The sequence below is a fragment of the Bos indicus genome, chromosome 2, assembly GCF_029378745.1.
Source record: "Bos indicus isolate NIAB-ARS_2022 breed Sahiwal x Tharparkar chromosome 2, NIAB-ARS_B.indTharparkar_mat_pri_1.0, whole genome shotgun sequence".
Classification (NCBI taxonomy): Eukaryota; Metazoa; Chordata; class Mammalia; order Artiodactyla; family Bovidae; genus Bos; species Bos indicus.
Genome location: NC_091761.1, coordinates 121,230,919 through 121,255,945, shown reverse-complemented (window position 1 = coordinate 121,255,945; position 25,027 = coordinate 121,230,919). Strand labels below are relative to the sequence as shown.

The 25,027-nt window shown below is 49.0% G+C and overlaps 1 protein-coding gene and 1 non-coding gene across 3 annotated transcripts; both read left to right on the top strand.

The window, feature by feature from the left end:
• Positions 1 to 1,159: 1,159 nt before the first annotated feature.
• LCK (LCK proto-oncogene, Src family tyrosine kinase) lies at positions 1,160 to 22,660 on the top strand. Of its 2 annotated transcripts, XM_019979133.2 has the most exons (13): positions 1,160 to 1,314; positions 14,251 to 14,360; positions 14,672 to 14,753; positions 14,905 to 14,995; positions 15,213 to 15,311; positions 15,466 to 15,569; positions 15,752 to 15,901; positions 16,206 to 16,358; positions 16,511 to 16,690; positions 19,018 to 19,094; positions 19,186 to 19,339; positions 19,422 to 19,553; positions 22,004 to 22,660. In XM_019979133.2, exons 2-13 carry the CDS (start codon positions 14,256 to 14,258, stop codon positions 22,204 to 22,206), a joined length of 1,530 nt encoding a protein of 509 aa, XP_019834692.1. In that variant the 5' UTR covers positions 1,160 to 1,314; positions 14,251 to 14,255; the 3' UTR covers positions 22,207 to 22,660. The 2 variants fall into 2 exon arrangements, with proteins under 2 accessions (XP_019834692.1, XP_070630572.1); XM_070774471.1 differs by lacking the exon at positions 1,160 to 1,314 and having other exon boundaries at positions 14,242 to 14,367.
• TRNAG-CCC (transfer RNA glycine (anticodon CCC)) lies at positions 4,412 to 4,484 on the top strand. The gene has a single exon. It is a non-coding gene; the product is annotated as a tRNA-Gly (tRNA).
• Positions 22,661 to 25,027: the final 2,367 nt, after the last annotated feature.

Here is a 25,027-nt window from a genome sequence, read left to right as displayed (position 1 = left end):
ACTTCGTGTTTCTCAGCTTTTGTTTCTGTGTCACCCTCTTTGTCTGACTTTCCAACTCAGGCTTCCTCTCCCCCCCACCCATTTCCTGTCTCCCCCTTCTCTCCGCAGCAGCTGAAGGTGCATACAGCATCAGCTTCCACCTCACAAACCCCAACAATGCTCTGTGGGCTTCCCCTCCCCCAGCCTGCTGCCTCAGTACAGGCTCAGGCAGTGGCAACAGGTTTCTGTCTTCCGATGGGTGCGGTCAAGGCCCAGCTCTTGGGCCCGCGAGAGGCCACGTAGAGTTCCTCATAACACTGGTGACCTGGCCCTCAGCCTGGCTCCTGGGGAAAGGGAGATTGTTGGCCTGACCCTTGTGACAGGGTCCCTGCCTCCTGCCTGTCTGTCGCCTGCACCTGGGGCCTGGGCAGGAGTGTTTGTTCTGTCTCCCACCTGTTGCAGGAGGTGGTGTCAGGCCTTCGCCTCTGACGGGCTGTGGCCTTGTCTCTGCCTGAGTTAGAAGGATTGCCCTACTCTCCAACCATAATTAGGGGGTGTTGTCCTGCCCTCTGCCCACAAAAGAGGCTGTGACTCTGCTCCCTTAAAGATACCGGGTTGTCCTGTCTGCTTCCTTGAACAGCCTGTTGTCCAGCAGACTGTCTGTGAGAGGGGTGTTAGCCTCCCCTCTGCAAATAATAAAGCTCTTGCCCCATGCCCTGAGATGGCATGGCTGTGGTTCCACTGTGTGGCTAGCAGCTGTGTGCGCCTGGTATCTATCTGACTGTATCCCCCCTCCAGTGATTTTCCAGGGATGTTGTTCCCCCCTGAATCTGAGGTGATGTTACTTTTGCCCTCCGACTGTATTCCAAGGGTCACCTGGCCCTCAGACTGACAGCCGTGCAGCTTGCCCTTCACTGAAAGCTGAGTGGGTGTCTACTTGCCTCTTGCTCACTGGGGCTTCAAGGCGGCCCTTGAATCTCTGGTCCAGGTGCTCCCTGGGGGGGCGGAGGAAGTTCCATCCAGTATCCTCCTCCACCTCCGGGTGCCACCTTCGAGGTGAATGGGGCCTGGACTGGGGTGAAAGGACCCTCGAGGGCTGAGAGGCAGGGGGCGATGGCAGCAGGAAGCTTGGGGGTGCTGGAGGCTTGCGGTTGGGCTGCTGGGGCCCGGTTGGCTGCGGAGCCCTCAGGAGGAGGCAGGAAGTCAGGGTGGGACGTGGGCGCGGGGAGACAGCCGGTGGCTACGACGGTGAGGGGAGCCGAAGCTGTGTCTGGGCAGCCGGGCTAGGCCAGGAAGACCATGTGAATGGGGCCAGGGGGCTCCTGGGCTGGGCAGGTAAGGAGTGCCGGGAACAGGGGCCTAAGGGCTGGGTGTGGGACCTGCGAGCAGAAGGCTGCAGCTGGGCCTGGGGTCAGGCTCCCCCGGGATGCAGCAGCCTTTCAGGCTGGGGTCAGAAACACCTGGAGGTCAGGTGGGAGGCAGGCTGAACAGCCAGATTGCCTCTTTCCTGTGTAGTTGCCTCCTGCTTCTACCACACTGCCTGCCATCAGCGCCAACCTCACTGGGAGCTTTTCCCTTGGGGATCTCTTAGGTACTGAAAAGGCCTTCAGAAATCTCTACATCCAGCCCCTCATCCCATGATGGATAAGCCTCCTGAGCCCCAGATTGGCAAAGCGCTCCCTCCCCATAGTCCGTCAGCAACGCAGAGGCAGAGAGGGTGATGGCCCTGGGAGAGGTGATGGCCTAGGATGTGATTCCCCCTTGGAGCAAGGTGATGGACAGGCTTGTGTCAAGGGTCCCAAGAGTCCTTCTGCTTGTCACTGGGTGCAGACCCCAGTGACAAGACTCTCTTGAGAGAGTGAGGGGAGTCACCAAGAGCATCCCGACAGACACGTGAGAAGTGACTTTAGCCTCGACCCACACTGCTTGAGAGAGGCAGGGGGTCTTCCTTTGGGAATGGATGGGCATGCAGGGGGACATTTATCATCTGGGATGGGGCCTGGGGCGGAAGTATCTGACAGGACTCCGGGAAGTTGGGGGGTGAGAGGATGATGGGAGAAGGGAAGAGGAAGGGCTATTTTTATCCTGGACAGGGGTGCTGTTGGCCCTGGGCAAGGACCGTCTGGGTTTCCATCTGGAAAATTGCCACTCCTGCCCCTGCCAAGTGTGCACAGGATGTCCTTTCCTCTTGCCTTTGCTCCCTCCTGCCCACTTCCCCCACCCCTGCCACTGCCTGATTAGGGCCAGTGGGTCCTGCTGGGTCCTGCTTCAGACCCTGGGAAGGCAGAGGCCCAGGGAGGCAGAATCAGCTCCCTGTCCACCCCCTCATTTTAGCTCTCACCCTGCAGTTTATGGGGTAAATCCCCACCTGAGCCACACTTTCCAGGTTTCCCCTGCCTCCCCCACTGCCATTGGAGTTTTTCTTGAAACAGTTTCCACTCTCTCAGCCATGTTGCAGTCTTTCTTTTGTCCCCAGCTCCAAGGCCTGCAGCCTCTTGTGGGGCCTAGAAAACAAGCTGGGTCTTCCCTAGACTCATCCAGACCCTGGATTGGCATTGGCCATCCCCCACCCAGCCTGTGCTGAAGGATGATTCAGGGTCCCTCGCCCTCGAGGCTCTGGGACAGAGGTGCTTCTCAAAGGGAAAAAGGCCAAGTGATGAAGCAAGAGAATGGGCGGAAGCTCCGGAGGAGGTCGAGAGGAGGCTTCCCTTGGGTGATCAGAAGGCTTCCTGGAAGAGTCAGGCGGTTATGAGAACAAAGGCCCATTTTGCAGAGTACCTAGGATATGCAGCCAGGGTCACTGTCTCTGGGTTGTTCGTTGGGTCCTAGGAGGGCAGAGACCTCAGGGCAAGACCAAACACGAGAGCTAGCGGGTCTGGTGTAGCGCAAAGGACATGCATTTCACAGTCAGGCTGACCCAGGCACAATTCTGGTTCTGCCATTTCCTTGAACAAATAACTTCACCTCTCCAATTCCAGTTGCTTTATTGGTAAAGAGGCAATAATAAATCCCTCCTTACAGAGTGCTGGTGGGAAATCAAAGAGAAAATGGCCGTGATGTTCCGTGGGTAGTACCTGGCATGCCGAAGGTGCTTAACAGAGGTTAGGCAACCATTTCTCCTGCAAATGGTGCACCCAAGGGTGTATGTGTGGTGGGGGTGTTGGCGGGGGGAGCTGTCCATACCCGGAATTACTCCTACTCAGCACCTTGGCAAGCCAGTGGGCAGCCCATTCCTTTACACTTGTGGTGTAGCTTTGCAAATGAGCTTGTTTCCTGTGTGTTCTAGTGGGTGTGAGAATTCTAGGCTGGCCCACAGGGTCTGTCTTGGAGGAGGGTCCCACAATACCTTCCTACAGACACATAGATACACACACACACACACACACACACACTCCTTCCCTCCCTAGCCTAAATACCATTCATATCATCACTGGAAAATGTAGGTGTGCATGGATGTTCAGAGGCAGAGGCAGGGACCACATATACATCACACATCAGTTCAGTTCAGTTCAGTTCAGTCACTCAGTCGTATCCGACTCAGCAACCCCACGGACTGTAACACACCAGGCCTCCCTGTCCATCACTAACTCTCGGAGCTTACTCAAACTCATGTCCATTGAGTTGGTGATGCCACCCAACCATCTCATCCTCTGTCATCCCCTTCTCTTCCCACCTTCAATCATTCCCAGCATCAGGGTATTTTCCAATGAGTCAGTTCTTTGCAACAGGTGGCCAAAGTATTGGAGTTTCAGCTTCAACATCAGTTCCTCCAGTGAATATTCAGGACTAATTTCCTTTAGGATGGACTGGTTGGATCTCCTTGCAGTCCAAGGGACTCTCAAGAGTCTTCTCCAACACCACAGTGGGATCCTATAAATCCATGTACACACCCACAAGCTGATGGCTTCAAGGCCAAGCTCAATTCAGTGAAAGCAATGCTGAGGGGAGCTGAGTTTGTGGGTGGGATGGAGGCAAGTGGGCCCTCCATCCAGGTGTTGGTTGGAAGGTATCTGAGCTATATTTCCAATGCTTGGTCTAAAGAATGCTAGTCCCACGAGGCGTCCGGGAAGAAAACAGTTCTGGGTCCAAATCAATACGGCCTCAGCTGTGAAGTGTCCCATGTGAAATTTCTATCAGTGTTAGCTTGTGGAAACTCTGAAAGTCTCCCCAGAGAAGGCAGCTGTTTGCTTTTGTCTAACCCAGTGTTTCTCAGACCTCGGTGGTTGCAGAACCGTTTTTCTTGTATCCCTAGTTCCTTGCCTGCACCTCCAGAGACAAGGGGAGCAGTGGAAGGACAGCTGTAAGGTTGATTCTTCTCAAAGGATTGTGTGTCTTACCAGAGTTTTTGCGTTGGTGGGGACTTGGTTGTTTTCTGGTTTTCAATTATAAAATTAGCACATGGCTGCTTCTAAAAATTTTAACAGTAGGGACTTCCCTGGTGGTCCAGTGGCTAAGACTCTGTGCTCCCAGTGCAGGGGGCCCAGGTTCGATCCCTGGTCAGGGAACTAGATCCCACATGCCAGAACTAAAGATCCTGCATGCTGCTACTAAGACTCCGTGCCATTAAATAAAATAAATAAATATTTAAAAAAATTTAAACAGTACAGAGACATATACAGAAATATAAGAAATGCAGCTCCCTCCAATCTCACTCGTGGGCTATGCTCACTGTGAACAGTTTGGTGTACACCCTTCTAGATTTTCCCCTACGTGGCCACTGAAAAGCATTTTAGTTAAGAACTTAATCCCTGGAAACAGATAGCCTGAGGTTCAGCTACTTATTTCTATCACTTATTTGTTATGAGGCCTCAGACAAATAGCTTTACCCCATTTAGCCCTCAGTTTTTGCATCTGTGAAATGGGGATAATAATAGCACTTACTTGATAGGATTACTATGAGACTAACATGAAGTCATGCAAATGAAGGCTTAGCACAGAATCTGGCTGAAAAGAATCCCCTAGGTATCCATACTCATACTCGGATGCAAATAGGAGGATTCCCTGGTGGTCCAGTGGTTAAGAGTCAGCCTGCCAGTGCAGGGGACATAGGTTCTATCCCTGTGTCCACAGACACGTTTGCTTTCACACACCGCTGGGCAACTGGACAGTAACCCCCACTCTCCATAACTAGGGAAAGTCTTCACACGGCGACAGAGACCCAGTGCAGCCAAAAATAAACAAACAGGTAAATAAATGTAACATTAAAAAATAAATGCAAATAGGCTTATACTCTATATTCTGTTCTGTGACTTTCTTGCCATGTTATCTCTGGAACATCTTTCCATGTCTATGTGGAGATCTACCTCACCTTTTCAGTGAAAGTGAAGTCACTCAGTCGTGTCCGACTCTTAGCGACCCCATGGACTGCAGCCTACCAGGCTCCTCCGTCCATGGGATTTTCCAGGCAAGAGTACTGGAGTGGGGTGCCATTGCCTTCTCCGAAAACCACAGTGGTTTTAGCTAAATATTGTGAACTTGGTTAGTGGGCAATGTGGTGATTTTAAGATGCTGCTTCCTGGACAGTATTGCTGTTTGGTGTTGTTAGTGTTGTCAGGAGTTACTGACCAGTGAGCTAAAGATAGGCCTTACTGCCTCCTGTGAAAGTAGAGTGACCCACCAGTGGGGCACCCACCTCTGTCGCAGAGGGCAGAGTCAAATGGACGGGAACCTCTGACTATTCACCTGTGTGTCCGCAAGTCTAGATCAGAGCCTGGCACATAAGATGTACCCATTAAATTGTAATCGGTAGGCTGACCACGTAAGAAAGTCATGCCTCCCCTCACCTACCAAGTGAGGCCTAAGCTCAGAGCTCTGTTCCACAGTGCGGCATTTCCCCAGATACCTCGTCACTGATGCGGGTGAGTGATCTTAGGGGGTCATGAATGAACATGTGCAAATGTGAATTTAGGTATTATACCCTGTGTTTATTTTAATATATACTGATTTCCATTTATAGATGGTGATACTAATTTTCCATTTTTTTAAAAAAAAGTACACTCGATTTACCGTGTTCTGTACTTGTTTTCCATTTATGGTAGCAAAGTTTTCATTTGAGGTAAATATATTAAACGTGAAAAATGGTCTGTGGAAGTGCCAAAAATCAAAAAGGAAAATGAATATGTTTAAGTCTGGGGTCATGAAATACCCATGCTGGCCTCAAATAACAATTTTCATTTACTTAGTCCTTACTGTGTACCATGTTAAGTACTTTATTATATGAGGTCATCTCTAGATCACATATTATGTTCACAACAGCCGTGGACGCGGGTCCATTTTTAATTTCCATTTTGAAGAAAAACGAACTGAGGGAGGTTTATGTTCTTTTTCTTTTTGACCACACTGCGAGGCATGCAGGATCTTAGTCCCCTGACCAGAGTCCAGGGATTGAACCTGTGCCCCCTGCAATGGAAGCACAGAGTCCAACCAGTGGACCACCCAGGAATTCTCTGAGGGAGGTTTAGACAGGTGTAGTAACCTGCCCAAAGGTCCTCTGTCAGTGAACGACTGGGAGGCCTTGGGAATGAACTTGGATGACCATGACATGGACATGGTGAGCTGAACCTCTCTGATCAGCAGACTCCCGGAAACTTTAATAGAGTGGTGCGGATTGCCAAATTTTAAGTAATACTTCGTCCTGATAAAACCTACATGATGCAAAATACAGACAGAGGTACATAAGGAAGGGGACTCAATAAGAGGAATTACTCAATATATACAAGTTACTAGTTGGAGGACCTCTACCCAAAATACAAGCTTTAGAATAATCACTCTATTGCCCTTGTTTATGGCAATAACTAACTAGGAGAATCAGTTCTGTGTTCAAACCACTCTCAGTTTGTAAGACTAAATCCATCTTATTTGCATATAAGAAAAGACTCATCCTTTTGTTCTCTGTTTTTGTGAACTCTGTGAACTCACAGGGTTTATTCCAAACCAGTATTATATCAAAGAGGAACATGTGAAAAAGGAAGGAATTCAGGATGCATCCCTGTTTTACCCACTAGAAATTACTTGCCATGCCTGTCAACCCTGATTCTCAAGTACCGTGCTAAGGGTTCTGCACGGGCATCCACAGCCCAGGCTCTTCACTGAACATATGTGTCTTCGCCAATAATCAAATCTTGACCAAAGAAAAAGGCCAAGAAAATGCTTTAAATTATTCCTAACAGATTTTGCCACAATGTGGCCCATAGTATGGCAGTAGCCTGGGTCAGTGAAATAGCTTGCCTGCTCTTGACACACACATTGCCTGGGCAAGAAGCTGGCACACATTTTGGACAGAATGTTCAATAAATGAATAGGTTTACAGTTCAGGGGAGGGAAAGTCTTGTATATTTTTTTAAGGGGACAAAACACATTCTAGGCCCAGTCAAGTGAGATGATATCTATGGAGTTGGTAAAAGTGAACGAGCTGGCAAGAATCAGAGCTTGTTATGGTTTTGTTGTTGTTGTTTTAATACCAACGCTTTATTATTAACTAAATAATAGTTATTTAGTTTAGTCACACTGTATTCAGGTTTTCTTAGTTTTTAAAAAGTAATGAATTAATTTGGCTGAGTCGGGTCTTAGTTGCCACACGAGCGATCTTTAGTTGCAGCGAGTGCGATCGACTTCCCTGACCAGGGATCAAACCCAAGCCCTCTGCATTGACTGCTTCACTGGACCACCAGGGAAGTGCAAAACAGAGCTCACTGTGGTATGATTCCTAAACAACTCTGGGATCAGAAAATTTGGTCCAGGAACTTCATGAAATCCGGGATTTTTGACCAATTCTACACGGAGTATGAGCAGGGAGATTACACGGGTGGAGGAGCCTGGCAGCCAATAGTCCATGGGGCCACAAATAGTCAGACACCACAGTGACTAAACAAACTGCGATGAGCAGGGCGCTGTGTGTGTTGGGCTCTGTGAAGCGACAAGACAGATGGGACCTGAAATCTAGCCCTCACTCCACTCTCCAAGTTTGAAACCCCAGGGAGGGGTGGCCCTTTATAACTGGCACAAAGCCCTCTGTGGACCATGGACAGACCTTGAGATTGACCGAGAACATTATAGACACCAGTCAGAGAAGGTCTAGAATCTACAAAGTTCCTCCTATGGCACCCCACTCCAGTACTCTTGCTTGGAAAATTCCATGGATGGGGGAGCCTGGTAGGCTACAGTCCATGGGGTTGAAAAGAGTTGGACACGAATGAATGACTTTACTTTCTTTCTTTCTATAGTTCCTTTTGGAGAAGGAAATGGCAAGCCACTCCAGTGTTCTTGCCTGGAGAATCCCATGGACAGAGGGGCCTGGTGGGCTATAGTCTATGGGGTTGCAAAGAGTCGGACATGACTAAGCAACTAACACACACACACACATTGACCTTGAATTCTTGAGTTGGGAAAAAAGAATGTCCTGTTTCATTCACTCCAGCATCTGCCTTTTGTTACTGATTCTGAGAGTCCTGGCGATTCTCTGGATCTGCTTCCTCTTTCTTTTTCTTTCTTTCTTCATTCCTCTCCTCTCTTACTTTCAATGAGAAATTTATATTAAGCTTTAATTTTTATTTTCTTTTTGCTAACTTCATTTATTAACCTGGTTTGATCAGACTAGAATGGGACCCACATTTTGTACAAAGAAATATATGCATATATAACCTCACAATTACTTAGGGACCCGTACAAACCATACATGCCCCCATTTCATTGTACAGCCATCTGCATACATGGACTCCTACACACCCATGGGTATGTACACATAACATGATGCTCAATGATTAATGTGCCTCCGTAGGCACAAACTTGTATTCACCAGCCAGAGAAATGCATACTCAAAAACATGCGTTTTAGGGGACTTGGCTGGTGGAGCAGTGGATAAGAATTTGCCTGCCAGTGCAAGGGACATGGGTTCAATCCCTGGTCCCAGAGGATCCCACATGTTGAGGTGTGACTGAGCCCGTGTGCCACAACCACCCAGCGCACTCGCCTAGAACCTGTGCTCTGCAACAAGAGAAGCCACTGCAACGAGAAGACCACACATCGAAGGGAAGAATAGCCCCTGCTCACCGCAACTTAGAGAAAACCTGAGCAAAAAGCAACGAAGACCCAGCACAGCCAAAAAACTGAAAATAAATAAACCAAAAACATGCATTCGAGATAGATAGAGAATTGTCTCAGAGAGAAAGGCCTGTTAACAGTGCAATGTCACATTTCTGATGGAGAGTAGACTTCATTCTGTCAGACCTCCTTCCCTGCTCCATTGTCTCCATCACCTCTCAGGATTCCCTACACTCTTTAGGTTTTCCAGGAAGTGAAGAACAGAGCAGAGTACCTGGATAGAGGAGGTAGGGGCCTGATTGGAATTCTGCCTCTGCCAAGAGCCCTCCTGTGCTATTGGGAAAAACCACTTAGCTCCTCTGGTCTGACACCATCTCCGTCTTTAAAATGAGCCTGGTGAATTACACAGGTGCTTCTTCTTTTATTTATTCATTTATTTTGGCTGCACTGGATCTTAGTTGCAACTCTTGGGATTTTAGTTGCAGCATGTGAACTCTTAGCTGTATCATGTAGGATCTAGTTCCCTGACTAGGGATGGAACTCAGGATCCCTGCATTGGTAGCAGGGAGTCTTAACCACTGAACCACCAGGGAAGTCCCTACACTCTTGCTTCTAAACTCTTCCCTCTAAGGACTTACTTGCCCTTCCCCTGTCGTACTTTTCCCCGCTCCCCCATGGCTCTCATGATTTTGAGGGTTTTGCTGACTAAACTACCTCATTTAGGTACTAATTTTGTTGTTTCTAGTTCACATTTTAAGCAGAGACTTAACTAAGTATGCCTTGTATGTGTGTGTGTTCAGTCACTCAGTCAAGTCCGACCTGTGTCCGACTGTGCGACTCCACAGACTGTAGCCTGCCATGCTCCTCTGTCCATAGGAATTTTCCCGACAAGAATACTGGAGTGGGTTGCCATTTCCTCCTCCAGGCAATCTTTCCAACCCAGGGATCAAACCCATGTCTCCTGCATCTGCATTGGCAGGTAGATTCTTAACCACTAAGCCACCTGGGAACCAAGTGGCTAAGCCACCAAGTATGCATTGAAGAAACAATAATGCAATTTGTCAAACTGAGAAACAGATCACTTGCAAGCCTACAGTGTTATTCTGGGGCCTCACAGGCGCATGTGGCTCCCAGGGGCTGGGAGCCACTCACCAGAATTATGTCTGACACTGCCAGGTCTTGGGGTCTTCTGATTGCTGCCAGGTGTTATCCTCCAAAACTCACACTTCTGTATAGGGCAGGGCCTGAAACCTGAAGCCGGAGGGCTCCGTGGGCACTAAACAAGTCACACAAGAAACGCTAAGGGTCAGATACCCAACAGTTACCAAGTACCATTTTCCTTAATTTTACACAGCTTGACTTTTTCTCACTCCTGGCCCCAGTCTTTTATTTAATCGACATATAGTTTACTTACAATATGGTGTTAGTTTTAGGTATACAGCAAAGTGATTCAGCTATGCATATATATATTTTTCTGATTCTTTTCCATTATAGGTTATACAAGATACTAAATATAGTTCCCTCTGCTATACAGTAAATTATTTCTTTTATATGGAGTGGTGTGTATCTGTTAATCTCAAATTCTTCATTTATCCCTCCCCTCCCCCACCCCTTTCCCCTTTCGGTAGCCACAAGATCATTTTTCTAAGTCTGAGTCTGTTTCTGTTTTGTAATAAGTTTATTTGCATGAGTTTTTAGATTCTGTATATAAGTGATATCATGTCATATTTGTCTTTCTGTTCCTGGCTTGCATCACTCAGTGTGATAATAAGTTTATTTGCATGAGTTTTTAGATTCTGTATATAAGTGATATCATGTCATATTTGTCTTTCTCTTCCTGGCTTGCATCACTCAGTGTGATAATAAGTTTATTTGCATGAGTTTTTAGATTCTGTATATAAGTGATATCATGTCATATTTGTCTTTCTGTTCCTGGCTTGCATCACTCAGTGTGATAATAAGTTTATTTGCATGAGTTTTTAGATTCTGTATATAAGTGATATCATGTCATATTTGTCTTTCTCTTCCTGGCTTGCATCACTCAGTGTGATAATAAGTTTATTTGCATGAGTTTTTAGATTCTGTATATAAGTGATATCATGTCATATTTGTCTTTCTCTTCCTGGCTTGCATCACTCAGTGTGATAATAAGTTTATTTGCATGAGTTTTTAGATTCTGTATATAAGTGATATCATGTCATATTTGTCTTTCTGTTCCTGGCTTGCATCACTCAGTGTGATAATAAGTTTATTTGCATGAGTTTTTAGATTCTGTATATAAGTGATATCATGTCATATTTGTCTTTCTCTTCCTGGCTTGCATCACTCAGTGTGATAATAAGTTTATTTGCATGAGTTTTTAGATTCTGTATATAAGTGATATCATGTCATATTTGTCTTTCTCTTCCTGGCTTGCATCACTCAGTGTGATAATAAGTTTATTTGCATTAGCTTTTAGATTCTGTATATAAGTGATATCATGTCATATTTGTCTTTCTCTTCCTGGTTTGCATCACTCAGTGTGATAATCGTAGGTCCATCCGCGTTGCTGTAAATGGCAATATTTCATTCTTTTTCACCTGGTCCCAGTCTTCAGGGACATCATCATGTCCTCTCTGGCAGGTCCAGATTTACCCAGGGTATAGGTCCTGCCTGCATGTTTTCCTGGACCCTCGCCCAAGGCCAGGTGGCTCCTCTTCTCCCCGCATGTGACCCCAGCCTGGACCATGTGCAGTATCCAGCCCTAGATTCAGCATAGATTTCTTCTGCAGGTCTACCAGCCTCTCCTCACTGCTGCACCCCAGTTCATCCCATTTTCTCAACCCCAGGCTTTTCTCCTCTTGCTCTTACCCTTTCCAAAGCCCCTGAGAATGTCAGGCCTAGAAGGGACTTACTGATGTAAGTTGACACCTTATCTGATGTTGGTGTTCTCTGTATAATATAGCCAGCTGGTGGTTTTCCAAGGGCTGTTTGACTATCACAAAAAACAGGTTGCTCAGGACCTCAGACCCTAGACAGTCAGCTCATCTAAGGCTGGTTCCAGAATGTAAACAGTTCTTTTCTGGAGGCTTTTGCCGTTACTCAGTTCTAAGCCATAATAAAAGTAGCAATCGAAAAAATAAAAAAGCCATTTGCAGCCACAGAGCTGAGCAAGATTTCTCAAATGTTTCCCCAGGACTCCTAAAGTAGGAGGGGAAGAGTATATGCGCGAACACCTTTCCTTGAAAGTCTCTTGATTTGGCTTAAAATTTCATGTACATTTTGTATTTTCCTCTATTTGTAATAGATCTGTTTATTTAACTACGTGAATAAGGCTTAACTATGTGTTTAACACTCATGCTTTGAGAGGTACACACCCGTGACTTCCGGTACCCATGAAAGGTTATAAGTATCTCAGTTTAACAGGCATGAGCTTATCAACTATACTCCAATATAAAATAAAAATTATATATATAAAAAAAAGAAATGTGAGCTTAAAGCCAAGAGGATTATTTATCAGTCATATTCTTCCACTTTCCAAAGCAGGGGTTGGTAGGGCAGAATGAGCACTCCTGGAAATCTTTCTAAGCTCTAAACCAAGCCAACATTTATCTAAGCTTCTGAGGAAGGGATGACAATTCCCGGTTGACAGAAAGGCAGAGTGGAACTAGAGGAGAATGATTTCAGCAAAGTGACATAATGAGTATTATTCCCAGAATTTGAACATAACTCCAGGGACTATCCTTGAATCTTTTTTTTTCTTTTTTTTCTTTAATTGAGTTATAATTGAATAGGTCCTTAAGTCTTACAAACTAAAAAACCACCACTGCTCCCCATTTCTAGTTGACCTTAGCATGGATTAGCAGCTCTAGCTTTGTTCTGCCCGTAACAGTTGTGAGTTTGAGCAGAACTTTCTGGTCCTCTGTTTGCTCATCTAAAATCTGAGGTTAGACTTGGTGGTTTCTAAGACCTTTGCAAATGGGAGAATCTGTGCATTAACCCGCCACATATCAGTCAACATTTATTAACAAGAATTGTCCTGGGTGGTGGGACATTCAGGCAAATAAAACACAACCTCTGCTCTTGCTGAATCCCTGATCTCACCAAGCGGGTAGCAAAGGCAGGGGGACTGACACATAAATTAGTGTCATCCTGGCACTCGGTGGAAGTTGATGATTGTGGCTGGTGAGAGTGGAGTGTTGTAGGAACAAAGAGCACTGGGCATTGGGGAGGTTTCACAGAGAAGGTGATATCTGAGATGAACCTTGAAGATTGAGCTCGAGTTCAATAGATGGGCAAGAGTATTTCACGGCAGGTGAACCACACATGCAAGGCATGTTGTAAGAAGAGTGTGAGTTTTTTGGGGAAGAGGAGCTCCGAAGACAGATTCTGTGTGTGTGTGTACACGTGTGTGTGTATTGCAGAATAGACTGAGGAGATGGATTTGATCTTGATATTAAAGGTTCTTGAATGCATAAATTAATTTATCTGAGGACTGGTATTTCCAGGGGTCCAGAGGACCAGCCCTGGGCGAGGAGGTTCTGTAGGGACTCCTGGGGACTTCAGGGTGAGATCCCCATTCTGCTTCAGGCAGAACAGCTCCACTTTTACCTGCTTTATATACGGGGTTCCGCTCGATTTCATCTGACAAAAAGTTTCCACTGCTAAAGCAAGCAAACAAATACAAAAAAAATGTATGGCCCATAGGGCCATTGAGGGGTTTTCTGCTAGGGAGAAGCAGAAAGAAGCCTCTGAAGCAGACTTTGTGGGGGATTTGGGGGAGCAGAGGCCTGATGGCTGACATTCTGCAGAGAGGGTCCCTCATTCAGTGTCATTGGCAGCAGGGGGGACTTGTAATTAGGTGGTGAGGTACACGCACCCCACTGTAGGGGAGGATCAAAACTCAGGTCTCCCCTAGGGCTGGGGGAAGTGTATGTGATCTCTAGCAGGTAGTCCCCCAACTTGGGGGATGGGCTGAGAGAGTGGGAGAGGGGAGAGGCAGGAAGTGGGCAACCAGACTAACAAAGGTGCCTGTGGCGGTTTACCCGGCCCAGGTGGGAGGGCGGGGCCTAGGTCTCAGCGGGGGCCACGTGTGACTTTATTGGGAGCTAGGACCCCATTTCAGCTTTTCTGCGGCTGGAGAATGGCGGCTGGGGGGCTGACAATCTCAGGCACTTCTGGAAGTTCCCAGGGCTAGGCCCTAGCATGTCTGATGTTGGGGGAGCCCTTTCAGCCCCCTCTCCATTCCCCCAGGGACCATGGGCTGTAGCTGCAGCTCAAACCCAGAAGATGACTGGATGGAAAACATCGATGTATGTGAAAACTGCCACTACCCCATAGTCCCACTGGATGGCAAGACCACGGTAAGAGGCAAGACAAGGGGCTTGGTGAGGGAGTTGGGTGGGATGCAGGCGTGGGGAGAAAGGAACAGATCATAGGGATGATGATGCCATCTCACAGGTCCTGGAGATGACAGCGAGCCCCCCTGCCACACAGAAAGGAAAAGAACCCCAGACAGGGAAAGGGACTCTTCTAAGGTCCCACAGCAAGTGGTGGGCAAATTCAATGAGAAGATCCAGCCAAGCTGAAGTGAAGGAGAGCAGGAGAGTGGGGAGGCAAGCCAGGGTCTCACCCAGTCTCCAGCTCTCTGACTTCTCTCATCCCACACCCACAGCTGCCCATGCGGAATGGCTCTGAAGTGCGTGATCCACTGGTCACCTACGAGGGATCCAACCCCCCAGCTTCTCCACTGCAAGGTGACCTCAACCAGCAGGGCCTGAAAGACAAGGCCTGTGGATCCTTGGCTGTCAGCCTCCATCTCCTCCCCCATCCCCAACTTCTAACTCCTGAACTCACCCTCCCAGTCTGCTCCAGAAGTCTTCTCCCTGACTGCCCCTGTCTTTACAGACAACCTGGTTATCGCCCTGCACAGCTATGAGCCTTCTCACGACGGAGACCTGGGCTTCGAGAAGGGTGAACAGCTCCGTATCCTGGAGCAGTGAGTGCCCCCCTTCGGCCTGCCCATCCTAGGGTATCTCCAGTACCGCAAACCCCTGCGGTCCCGGCTTGCAGTGGGAGCTTTGCAGACAAAAATGGGAGGCTTCGGAGTGCTGAGCTGGAGGGTGGGGTGGCATGGCCTAAATGGGGGCTCCGACGGAGGGTTTCCATCCGAGTCCGAGGCTATGCAGACCATGCTAACTGCCGCCGTCGCGCAGGAACGGCGAGTGGTGGAAGGCGCAGTCCCTGACCACGGGCCAGGAAGGTTTCATCCCCTTCAACTTTGTGGCCAAAGCGAACAGCCTGGAGCCCGAACCGTGAGTGGGGACGCGTCGTGGGAATGGTGGGACGCAGATCCAGGGACCTCGGAGCAGAGGAGAGGTGCTAGGGGTGGTGGCGGTGAATGCTTGAGGGTAATGGGGGAAGACCGGACCAGCGGATCCAAGAAGCCTTCGCTTCTGCCTTGAGCAGCTGGTTCTTCAAGACTCTGAGCCGCAAGGACGCGGAGAGGCAGCTCCTGGCGCCGGGGAACACGCACGGCTCCTTCCTGATCCGGGAGAGCGAGAGCACGGCGGGTGAGCAGAGATGCTGCTGCGGGGCGTCGGGAGGGGGCCGTGGGCTGGGGCCGCTAGCGGAGGTCCGGGGTGCGAGGAGACCGCGGGAATGGGGGGCGTGGGAACCGCGTTGGCGGAGGGGCGACTCGCTGAAGGCCACCCCTCCCCGTCTTTTGCGTTCCTTCATCCCTTCTTTCGTTCAGGATCGTTTTCACTGTCGGTCCGGGACTTCGACCAGACCCAGGGAGAAGTGGTGAAACATTACAAGATCCGTAACCTGGACAAAGGCGGCTTCTACATCTCGCCCCGCGTCACTTTTCCCGGCTTGCACGAGCTGGTCCGCCATTACATGAGTGAGCACACACCGCAGGAGTCTTCACCTGGGCCCTACCCTATCAGCCTGTCTCCCCCACTTCCTCTCGGGGGTCCCCCTCCACCCGTCCCCGGCCCATCTCTCAGCATGCTCCTTCATTCCCCCCACCCCCACCCAAGTGGGTGAGGGGCGGTACCTTGTAGCCTCAGAGATCAGGTGACAGCCCCATACCTCCCCTGCCTGACCATTTCCCCAGGTGGGGACTGAGTGAGCACCCGCCCCCCCCAACCCCCAGTTCCGTTCCGCCTTATTGACAGCCCTTCGCCCCTCCCTTGACCTCATAGATACTTCGGACGGGCTGTGCACACGGTTGAGCCGCCCCTGCCAGACCCAGAAGCCCCAGAAGCCGTGGTGGGAGGATGAGTGGGAGGTTCCCAGGGAGACTCTGAAGCTGGTGGAGCGGCTGGGGGCTGGCCAGTTCGGAGAGGTGTGGATGGGTGAGTGAGGCCCTCCAGGACTGCGGGCAGGTGGGGAGGGGAGGCGTCTACCGAGGTCCTAAGAGTTCTACGACAGTACCCTGTTTCAGGGCAGCTGCCTAGCTCTGGGTACATGGGCTGTGAGTGACCCTCCCAACCCTTCCCTGCCCTAGGGTACTACAACGGGCACACGAAGGTGGCAGTCAAGAGCCTGAAGCAGGGCAGCATGTCCCCCGATGCCTTCCTGGCCGAGGCCAACCTCATGAAGCAGCTGCAACACCAGAGGCTGGTCCGGCTCTACGCGGTGGTCACCCAGGAGCCCATCTACATCATCACGGAATATATGGAGAACGGTGGGCGCCGCCGCCGTGCGCGGCCGCTGGGGGGCGCTGCCGTGTCCTCTGCCCCTTCCCGGAGTGGGGAGGAGCTATGCGTGGCTGTGCACTGAGGTTTTCCTAGAGGAATTTTGCTGAGCCCTCAAAGACTCACCTTCAGGGGCGACCAGAGGGTGTGTGGAGAAGAGGGTGTGCTGTTTGAACCGTATCTGGGAGCCCAGCTTGAGGTGGCAGGCTCTGGTTGTTCAGCCTCTCAGTCGTGGCCCACTCTTTGCAACCCCGTGGACTGCAGCATGCGAGGCCTCCCTCTCAGGTTGTGGAAGAGGACTCAACGCCCATTTTCCCTCACCTGCAGTACTGTTTGCCTTCTTCAAAGCCTTATCTTGATCTAAGGATGCTTGATCTCAGGAGATGAGTAGGTCCCTAGCTCCTTTTCTATATCTTCTGCTCCCAGCCTTGGGAGGTCTGATCTGTTCCAAGGCCCTCTTTTTCAGTTCTTGATGAGCCTCTCCCCATCCCTTCGCCCACTGTTGGACAGATTGAGAGCCCAAAGAAGGGGAGTTTAAATAAATAGGAATTTCTAGGCCCAGCTTTGGGCCAAGTCTCTGTCCTGCCTCTGGTGCTCAGTTCCCTCAAGAATACCAGCAGAAATCTAAACAGGCTTATCCAGAAAGTAGTAGTCATTAAGGACTCTGACTGCTTGGATTGGAATCCTGGCTTGAGGACTGTGTGGCCTTGGGGTTATCACCACTTCTCTCTGCCATGGTTTCCTCATCTGTAAAAATGGTGATAATAATGCAATCAGTTCAGTTCAGTCTCTCAGTCATGTCCGACTCTTTGCGACCCCATGAATCACAGCACGCCAGGCCTCCCTGTCCATCACCAACTCCCAGAGTTCACCCAGACTCACGTCCATCGAATAGTAACTTTCTTATAGGATCTTTGTGAGGATGAATGCTAATGCATATAGAGCAGTTAGAACAATGTCTGCTGTATAGTAATGGCTCAGTAAGTTTGTTGTTATCTGGCTCTGATTCTTTGGGAGTATAAAATCTGTCCTTCTTTCAGGAAGGGAAAAAAGCTAATTGGTTAATGGATTCTGAAAATGGCAAGTAGCAGGCCACCTTCAATTGGTAGTTGCTTGGAGCTCTGTGTTGAGGATTCTGAGGTTCATTGGAAGTGAGCACTGGGATTGATTAGCAATATCTGCCATGGACACAATGGAGGAATGACAGTGTTTGTCCACATATTTGCTGCCTTTGGGTGAGGTTTTGTCTGTGACTAATTCAGCACTCAAATGGGGACATTCAGGTTGTTGTCATCTTCACACAGGGTTTTAATCTCTTGAGAAGGGCCAGTGGTTACTAGCTCTGTTCCAGCCACTCTAATCCCTGGTCTTCTTCTAGTTACCCTCTGCTACCAGAAAGATGGTCCCTCACTCCCTCATGATACCTATTTTCATACTCCTATTTTAATATATTCAGCATACATTTATTGCTGTTTTCTGTGGGCTGGGAGGAGCTTCCCACATGCCTCAGTGGTTAAGAATCCGCCTGCCAATGCAGAAGATGCAATTTGGTCTCTGGGTCAGGAAGATCCCCTGGAGGAGAAAATGGCAACCCACTCCAGTATTCTTGCCTGGGAAATCCCACAGACAAGAGGAGCCTGGTGGGCTACAGTCCATGGGGTCCTAAAGAGCCAATACAGCTTAGTGACTGAGCATGCATCCACTGAAGGCTGGGAATATTGATGGACAAAATAAGAATCTTGCTATCAGAGAAACCTTGCTTTAATTATGCACCCTAGGAAAACGAGTTTATGCCATAGAAAAGTCTTAGCAGGTAGATGATGATGATGATACAATTTATTATTCCTGGTACAATCTGGAGAGGGTTTTTAAAGGAGGAGTCTAGCTGAGCCATGACCAAAAAGAAACTGTAGCAGAAGAAATGGGACAAAGAGACTTTGGAGTGGGAACCCATGGTCTATGAGAAAAATCTCACAATTATCTAGGGTAGATGGAGTAAAAGAGGCAGGAGTGGAGGGAAGAGAAGAAACTGCAGATGTGGACTATTCAGGGCTTGGATGCCTGGCTGAGGAGTTCAGGTTCCACCCCACTCGTGGCAAGAAGCTTGCAGACCCCTCCAAGTGGCATCTTAGTCCCCAGGAAAAGGGCATCACACATCTCAGGCACCCTTACTCTGAACAGATACTCCTCCATTTTCAGCTCTTACTCTTCCTTTCCACACATCAGACATGGCTTCTAGACCCCTACTTAGGGGAGAAGGGTCTGGGAGCTTTCCCCTGGGGCAATTTGGGTCAGCAACTCTTGCTTATGTCCACAGGAAGCCTGGTGGATTTTCTCAAGACCTCCGAAGGCATCAAGCTGACTATCAACAAACTCTTGGACATGGCAGCCCAAGTAAGGAGACTAGGGAGGGGCTGAGCGTGGGCACAGGGCAATGGGATCCAGATATCTGGCCCAGGACTGCTGACCTATATCTGGTCTGCAGATTGCAGAGGGCATGGCATTCATTGAAGAGCAGAATTATATCCACCGTGACTTGAGGGCTGCCAACATCCTGGTGTCCCATAGCCTGAGCTGCAAGATCGCGGACTTTGGTCTAGCACGCCTCATTGAGGACAACGAGTACACAGCCAGGGAGGGTAGGTATGGGATATGAGGGAAGTTAGGGGTCTCCGGGGTCTGGCCTGGCAGACCCTGGTGACCTCACTGCCCTCCCTCCAGGTGCCAAGTTTCCCATTAAGTGGACAGCACCAGAAGCCATTAACTATGGGACATTCACCATCAAGTCGGACGTGTGGTCTTTTGGGATCCTGCTGACGGAGATTGTCACTCATGGTCGCATCCCTTACCCAGGTCGGGGTCCAGGCAGGAGCTGAAAGGGTGATGGGGAAGGGCAGCAAATTCATGTCTTTCTACTTCCTCCCAGGCTCAGAATATGAACCTTTCCAGCTGCTTCCCCTCTATTCTCCTAGGGATGGCACTCGTGCATCCCCGATCAGGTGCCACATCTCCTAGGTCTGGCTTCCATTTCTGTTCCTGAATCTCTCTTCCTTCAATAATCCCAGCTCTTTTCTTTAACTCTAACACAGGCAGCCTAGTAGGTAGAAGAGGATCTGGTCTGAGAGGCAAGAAGCCTTCTTTCTTTTTTCATTTTTTTCCAAATTTTATTTATTTTTTGGCCACACCTTGCAGCATGTGGGATCTTAGTTCCCCAACTAGGGATCAAACCTGCAGCTGCTGCATTGGAAGGCAAAGTCTTAACCGCTAGACCGCTGCGGAAGTTCCCAAAGGCCTACTTTTTATTACAAGATCTGCCACTGATGCTTTCTGTTTGACTTTGATCAGATTATTGCTTCTTTCCCCAGTTGTAAAACGTGAGGTTAGAACAGTATTTGACCCATACAAAACACTCAAGGGTGTTAGGTTTTATTATTAATCACTTTGGGCAGGTGACTTTGGGCAGATGACTTTACCTTTCTGAGCCTCAGTTTCATGATATGAGAAACAAGATTATTTTTGAAAGAGCTTGACTCATAGTAGATGCTCACGAAACACTGACTTCCTTTCCCTCTAAAGCCTTCCATGTAGAGTGAGAGAGATGTGTAAGCAACCAATTCCCACTCTCTCCCACTCCTCCCTCTATCTCCTCGACAAAGTTCTTTACCGCTGAATTCAGCCAGGGCAGGAATGGAATTTTTTTGGAAGGAACTTGCTAGGAAACGCTGGGGAAAGGAAACAGAACACAAAGACAGGGTTGGGAGCTCGTGCAGCCCGATGGCCAGACTTGGCAGAAGCTTCCCACATCCTGAGCAGTGTGCACAGAACTTTGCTCCTGGGAAGGTAAAAACACCTTAGAATTAGGTGTGAGTATGCAGGCCTTTCCTGGTCTGGACTTGCCCCATCAAAGAGTTCAAGGGCAGCGCTGGGGCTAGAAACATACTCTTGTCATCCTGCCAAGAGCTCACACTGCTCCCTTAGAGAATTTTTCTACTAGAAGAATAAAGGCAATGAAAGCACGATGATAAATGGCAACTGACGCATAGTTTCAGGGTCAGGGAGACTATGGAGAGTAATGGGGACCTGGGTAAACTCGTCTGCGCCAGCAGATGGTTGCTATTAAGACACAGGGGCCCAAAAAGCAGAGCTGTGTATTTTCAAGAAAAGCCAAAGCTTGGAGTTTTAGGAAAATTTGCCCATTTCCAAATATTGGTGATGATTCAGATTGTTTAAAAACACAATACGGGGCCAAGTCAAAGTGGGTCTGTCTGTGGGCTATATTTAGGCTGGGTGTAGCCAATTGGTTTGCACCCTTGACTCTATCCATCAGTGTTGTTTCCTAGCCTGTATCTTTCCGTGCCCTGATTTTTAAATGTGAGGGCCACATAGCTAGAGGCTCCCAGGGGCAAGGCCTGAGGAAGAGAGGTCTCTATTGACTAGGTTCCAGTTTGAAGCTTTGTAGGAGTAAAACTACTGTTTTGCTAGGATGTCTAGGAGTTAGGCTTCTCTTCTCAGGAGAAGGAAGGAGAAACCAGAGGCCACACAGGTAATTTAGAAACAGGGAGCCTATTTCTGCTGTGACCATTCGGTTCTCCAGAGCACCATCTCTTGGGGTCCACATGTAATGGGCCTCGCTGGTGGGGCCAGGATCAGTACAAAGGGAGGGAACTGGTCCAAAGATGACTTCATCTGGGTCACAGAGGGGCCTAGTGAATCTTCTGTGCCCGATGCAGGGTCTGCCTGGCTGAGGCCCAGGATCCACCTGGCTTCCTGATGCAGCATCTCATGTGCCTGTTCCCAGAGCTGGAGAAACTTCCCCATTGTCCTGGCTGTGGGCCCCCATCCTGCACTAGGCCCTGATGGCTTCATCCTTCCCCACCAAATAATAATCATCACAGGCGCTCTTTATGCTCCATCTCCTCCTCCAGGCACCATCCTCAGGGCCGTGTACACACTTTCTCATTCAATCCTCACAACATCTCTAGGAGGTAGGAGCTCCTATTATCCCATTTTCTAAATAAGGAAACTGAGGCTCAAAGAAGTTCAGTGGATCACTCAAGGACTCACAGCCAAACACGTCTGTGTTTCTGCATGTTTAAGCCATAGCAGACACTCTAAGTGGCATGACTGACCTTTCGCAGGTACTGCCAATATAGCCTTACCATCCTTACCATCGATGAAGACCAAGATCCCTTTGGATTGGTGCTCACACCATACCTGTTGTCAAATATCTTCTTGACCATCACCCCTGTCTCTGGGCTTCCGAAACCTGGAGCCTTGATGTCAGTTCTCCCATCAACCTCTAGGGATGACCAATCCTGAGGTGATTCAGAACCTGGAGCGAGGCTACCGCATGGTACGACCTGACAACTGCCCGGAGGAGTTGTACCAGCTTATGATGCTGTGCTGGAAGGAGCGCCCGGAAGAACGGCCCACCTTTGACTACCTGCGCAGCGTGTTGGAGGACTTCTTCACAGCCACGGAGGGCCAGTACCAGCCCCAGCCCTGAGGGGCCTAGGTGACGGGGGCTTGCAGCCCCCCACCACCTAGCCAACCTGGCTGGGGGGTGCAGTTCCTGGGTCATACCCATGTGGCCTGTGCACATTCGGACTCAGCATGTGAAGCCCGCCCACGTGCGACACGTACACTTCTCGTGTCTTGTACACAGGATCTGTAGTTGGGTGGGCTCTGCACATGTGTCTTGTACATGTGTGGCCTGTGCATATACGTCTTGGACACTTGTCCAAGTTGTCCTTTCTGGGCGCCCCCCTGACTTCCAAGACCACCAAAGAGAGGAGAGAGGCCTATGATTAACACCTGCTTCTCCCTGTCCCCTTTTCCTTTCCCCTGGTCATCAAGATGCTCTTTGAGAGCTGGGACCTTATCTAAAATACCTCTGTGTGCTCCTCTTTGGTGTTGGCACACATAAGGAGCTCAATAAATACCTGTTGGCGAAGATTGTACATCTTTCTGCTCCCCACTCCTGTCTCCTCTTCCTTGCGGGGGGAGGTGGACATTCAGAAGATGGAAACTGAGGCACCCTGAATTGGGGTGAAAGGTGGGAGGGATGAAGGGATGTCTGAACTTTTTCCAGCCCTGCTGATGTTGGGTGCCAAGAGGAGGTCCTTATACTTTGCGGTATGTGTTCTTTGAACCCCTTCAAACCTCCACCCCAAAGAATTATGGGCACCCTAGCCAGAACCTCCTAGAGAGTAGATGAGTCCCAAGACCCTTCCTTTCCCATTGCATAAGAGTGACTGCCTTTTCCTTTTTACAGCTACTAATTCAAGAGGTATATGTTCTGATTCACCTTTAAGGTGTTTTTAAACACTGAGTTAATCCACTCACTTAACAAATATTTATTGAACATTGACTGTGCACTAGGCCTGGAAAATCCCATGGATGGAAGAACCTGGTGGGCTGCAGTCCATGAGGTCACGAAGAGTCGGACACGACTGAGTGGCTTCATTTTCACTTTCATGTATTGGAGAAGGAAATGGCAACCCACTCCAGTATTCTTGCCTGGAGGATCCCAGGGATGGGGGAGCCTGGTGGGCTGCAGTCTATGGGGTCACACAGAGTCAGACACGACTGAAGTGACTTAGCAGCAACAGCAGCAGCAGCATACTTCTCCCTTCATGTCTAACAAATCATTGGTAAAATTTACTAGGTTATAGATTTATAGTTTACTAGATTATAGATCTGGAGAAGGCAATGGCACCCCACTCCAGCACTCTTGCCTGGAAAAATCCCATGGATGGAGGAGCCTGGTGGGCTGCAGTCCATGGGGTCGAAAAGAGTCAGGCACGACTGAGCGACTTCACTTTCACTTTTCACTTTCATGCATTGGAGAAGGAAATGGCAACCCACTCCAGTGTTCTTGCCTGGAGAATCCCAGGGATGGGGGAGCCTGGTGGGCTGCTGTCTATGGGGTCGCACAGAGTTGGACATGACTGAAGCGACTTAGCAGCAGCAGCAGCAGGCAGTGGATAAGGTCTCTGGGGAGCTCACAGGGAAGATAGACAGTAAGCATCCCAAACAAATAAATGGTATGGTGTGCTGCAAGGTGACAGTGCTAAGGGGAAAACAGAGCAACGAAAGGGGAATTAGGAGTGTCATATTTGGGGGAAGTTTGTAGCTTTAAAGAGGATACACTGGGAAGGTCTCATAGAGAAGGTGAATTTTGAGCAAAGATTTGAAGGAGGTGAGGGAGTCAGTGGTATAGGGGAGGAGCAGTCAGGCAGAGGGAACAGCCTGAGGCAGAAACTTGAGACAAAGGGCAAGAAACTTGGGAAGGGCAAGCTCTGAGACACAAAGGCTGCCTGAGGGCGGAGGATAGATCCTGTGGGGCTTTGGGGCCTGTGGCTTCTGCAGGAGCCATTTTGAGACTTACATTTTAAAAGAATGGCTCTTACTGCTGTGTTAAAAATAGATTGAGGGCCTTCCCTGATGGTCCAGTGGAAGACTCCATGCTTCCACTGCAGGGGGCATGGGTTCGATTGCTGTTCTGGGAATTAAGATCTTGCATGCCAAGGCACAGCCAAAAAGTAAATGTGTGCTGTGTGCTAAGTCGCTGCAGTCGAGTCCAACTCTTTGTGACTCATGGATTATAGTCTACCAGGCTCCTGTCTCTATGGGATTCTCCAGGCAAGGATACTGGAGTGGGTTGCCATTTCCTTCTCCAGGGATCAAACTCCAGTCTCTTATGTCTCCTGCATTAGCAGGCGGGTTAATTAAATTAATTAAGTAGGGCTTCTCTGGTGGCTCCATGGTAAAGAATCTGCCTGCCAGTGCAGGAGACACGGGTTCCATCCTTGATCTGGAAAGATTCTACATGGTGCAGAGCATCTAAGCCTGTGCTCCATAACTACTGAACCTGTGCTCTAGAGCCTGGGAGCCGCAACTGAAGGCCCTGTGCCTTAGAGCCCATACTCTGAAACAAGAGAAGCCATCGCAATGAGAAGCCCGAGCACGGCACCTAGACAGTAGTCTCCGCTCGCCAAAATTAGAGAAAAGCCTGCACAGCAGTGAAGACCCAACACAACCAAAAAATTAAATTTATAAAAAAATTAATTAATTAAAAAAAAAAGAAAATAGACTGAGTTAGCAGTCAGTTTATAAAACTGGGGCAGTTTTGCAAAAAACTCCAGATTTCTGTCTTCTCTTGAGAAAAGAGGAAGATTTGGCTCCTTTAGATTTACCTGGCCTCATGGAGCTGAGTAATGGCCACCGCCTTTAGGTTGGGCATGAGCTCTGCCTTTCACACCCTATTGCTCTCAGATTATGAACCTAAGTGTTAGTGGCTATTTATCATCATGCTTGTGCTATGG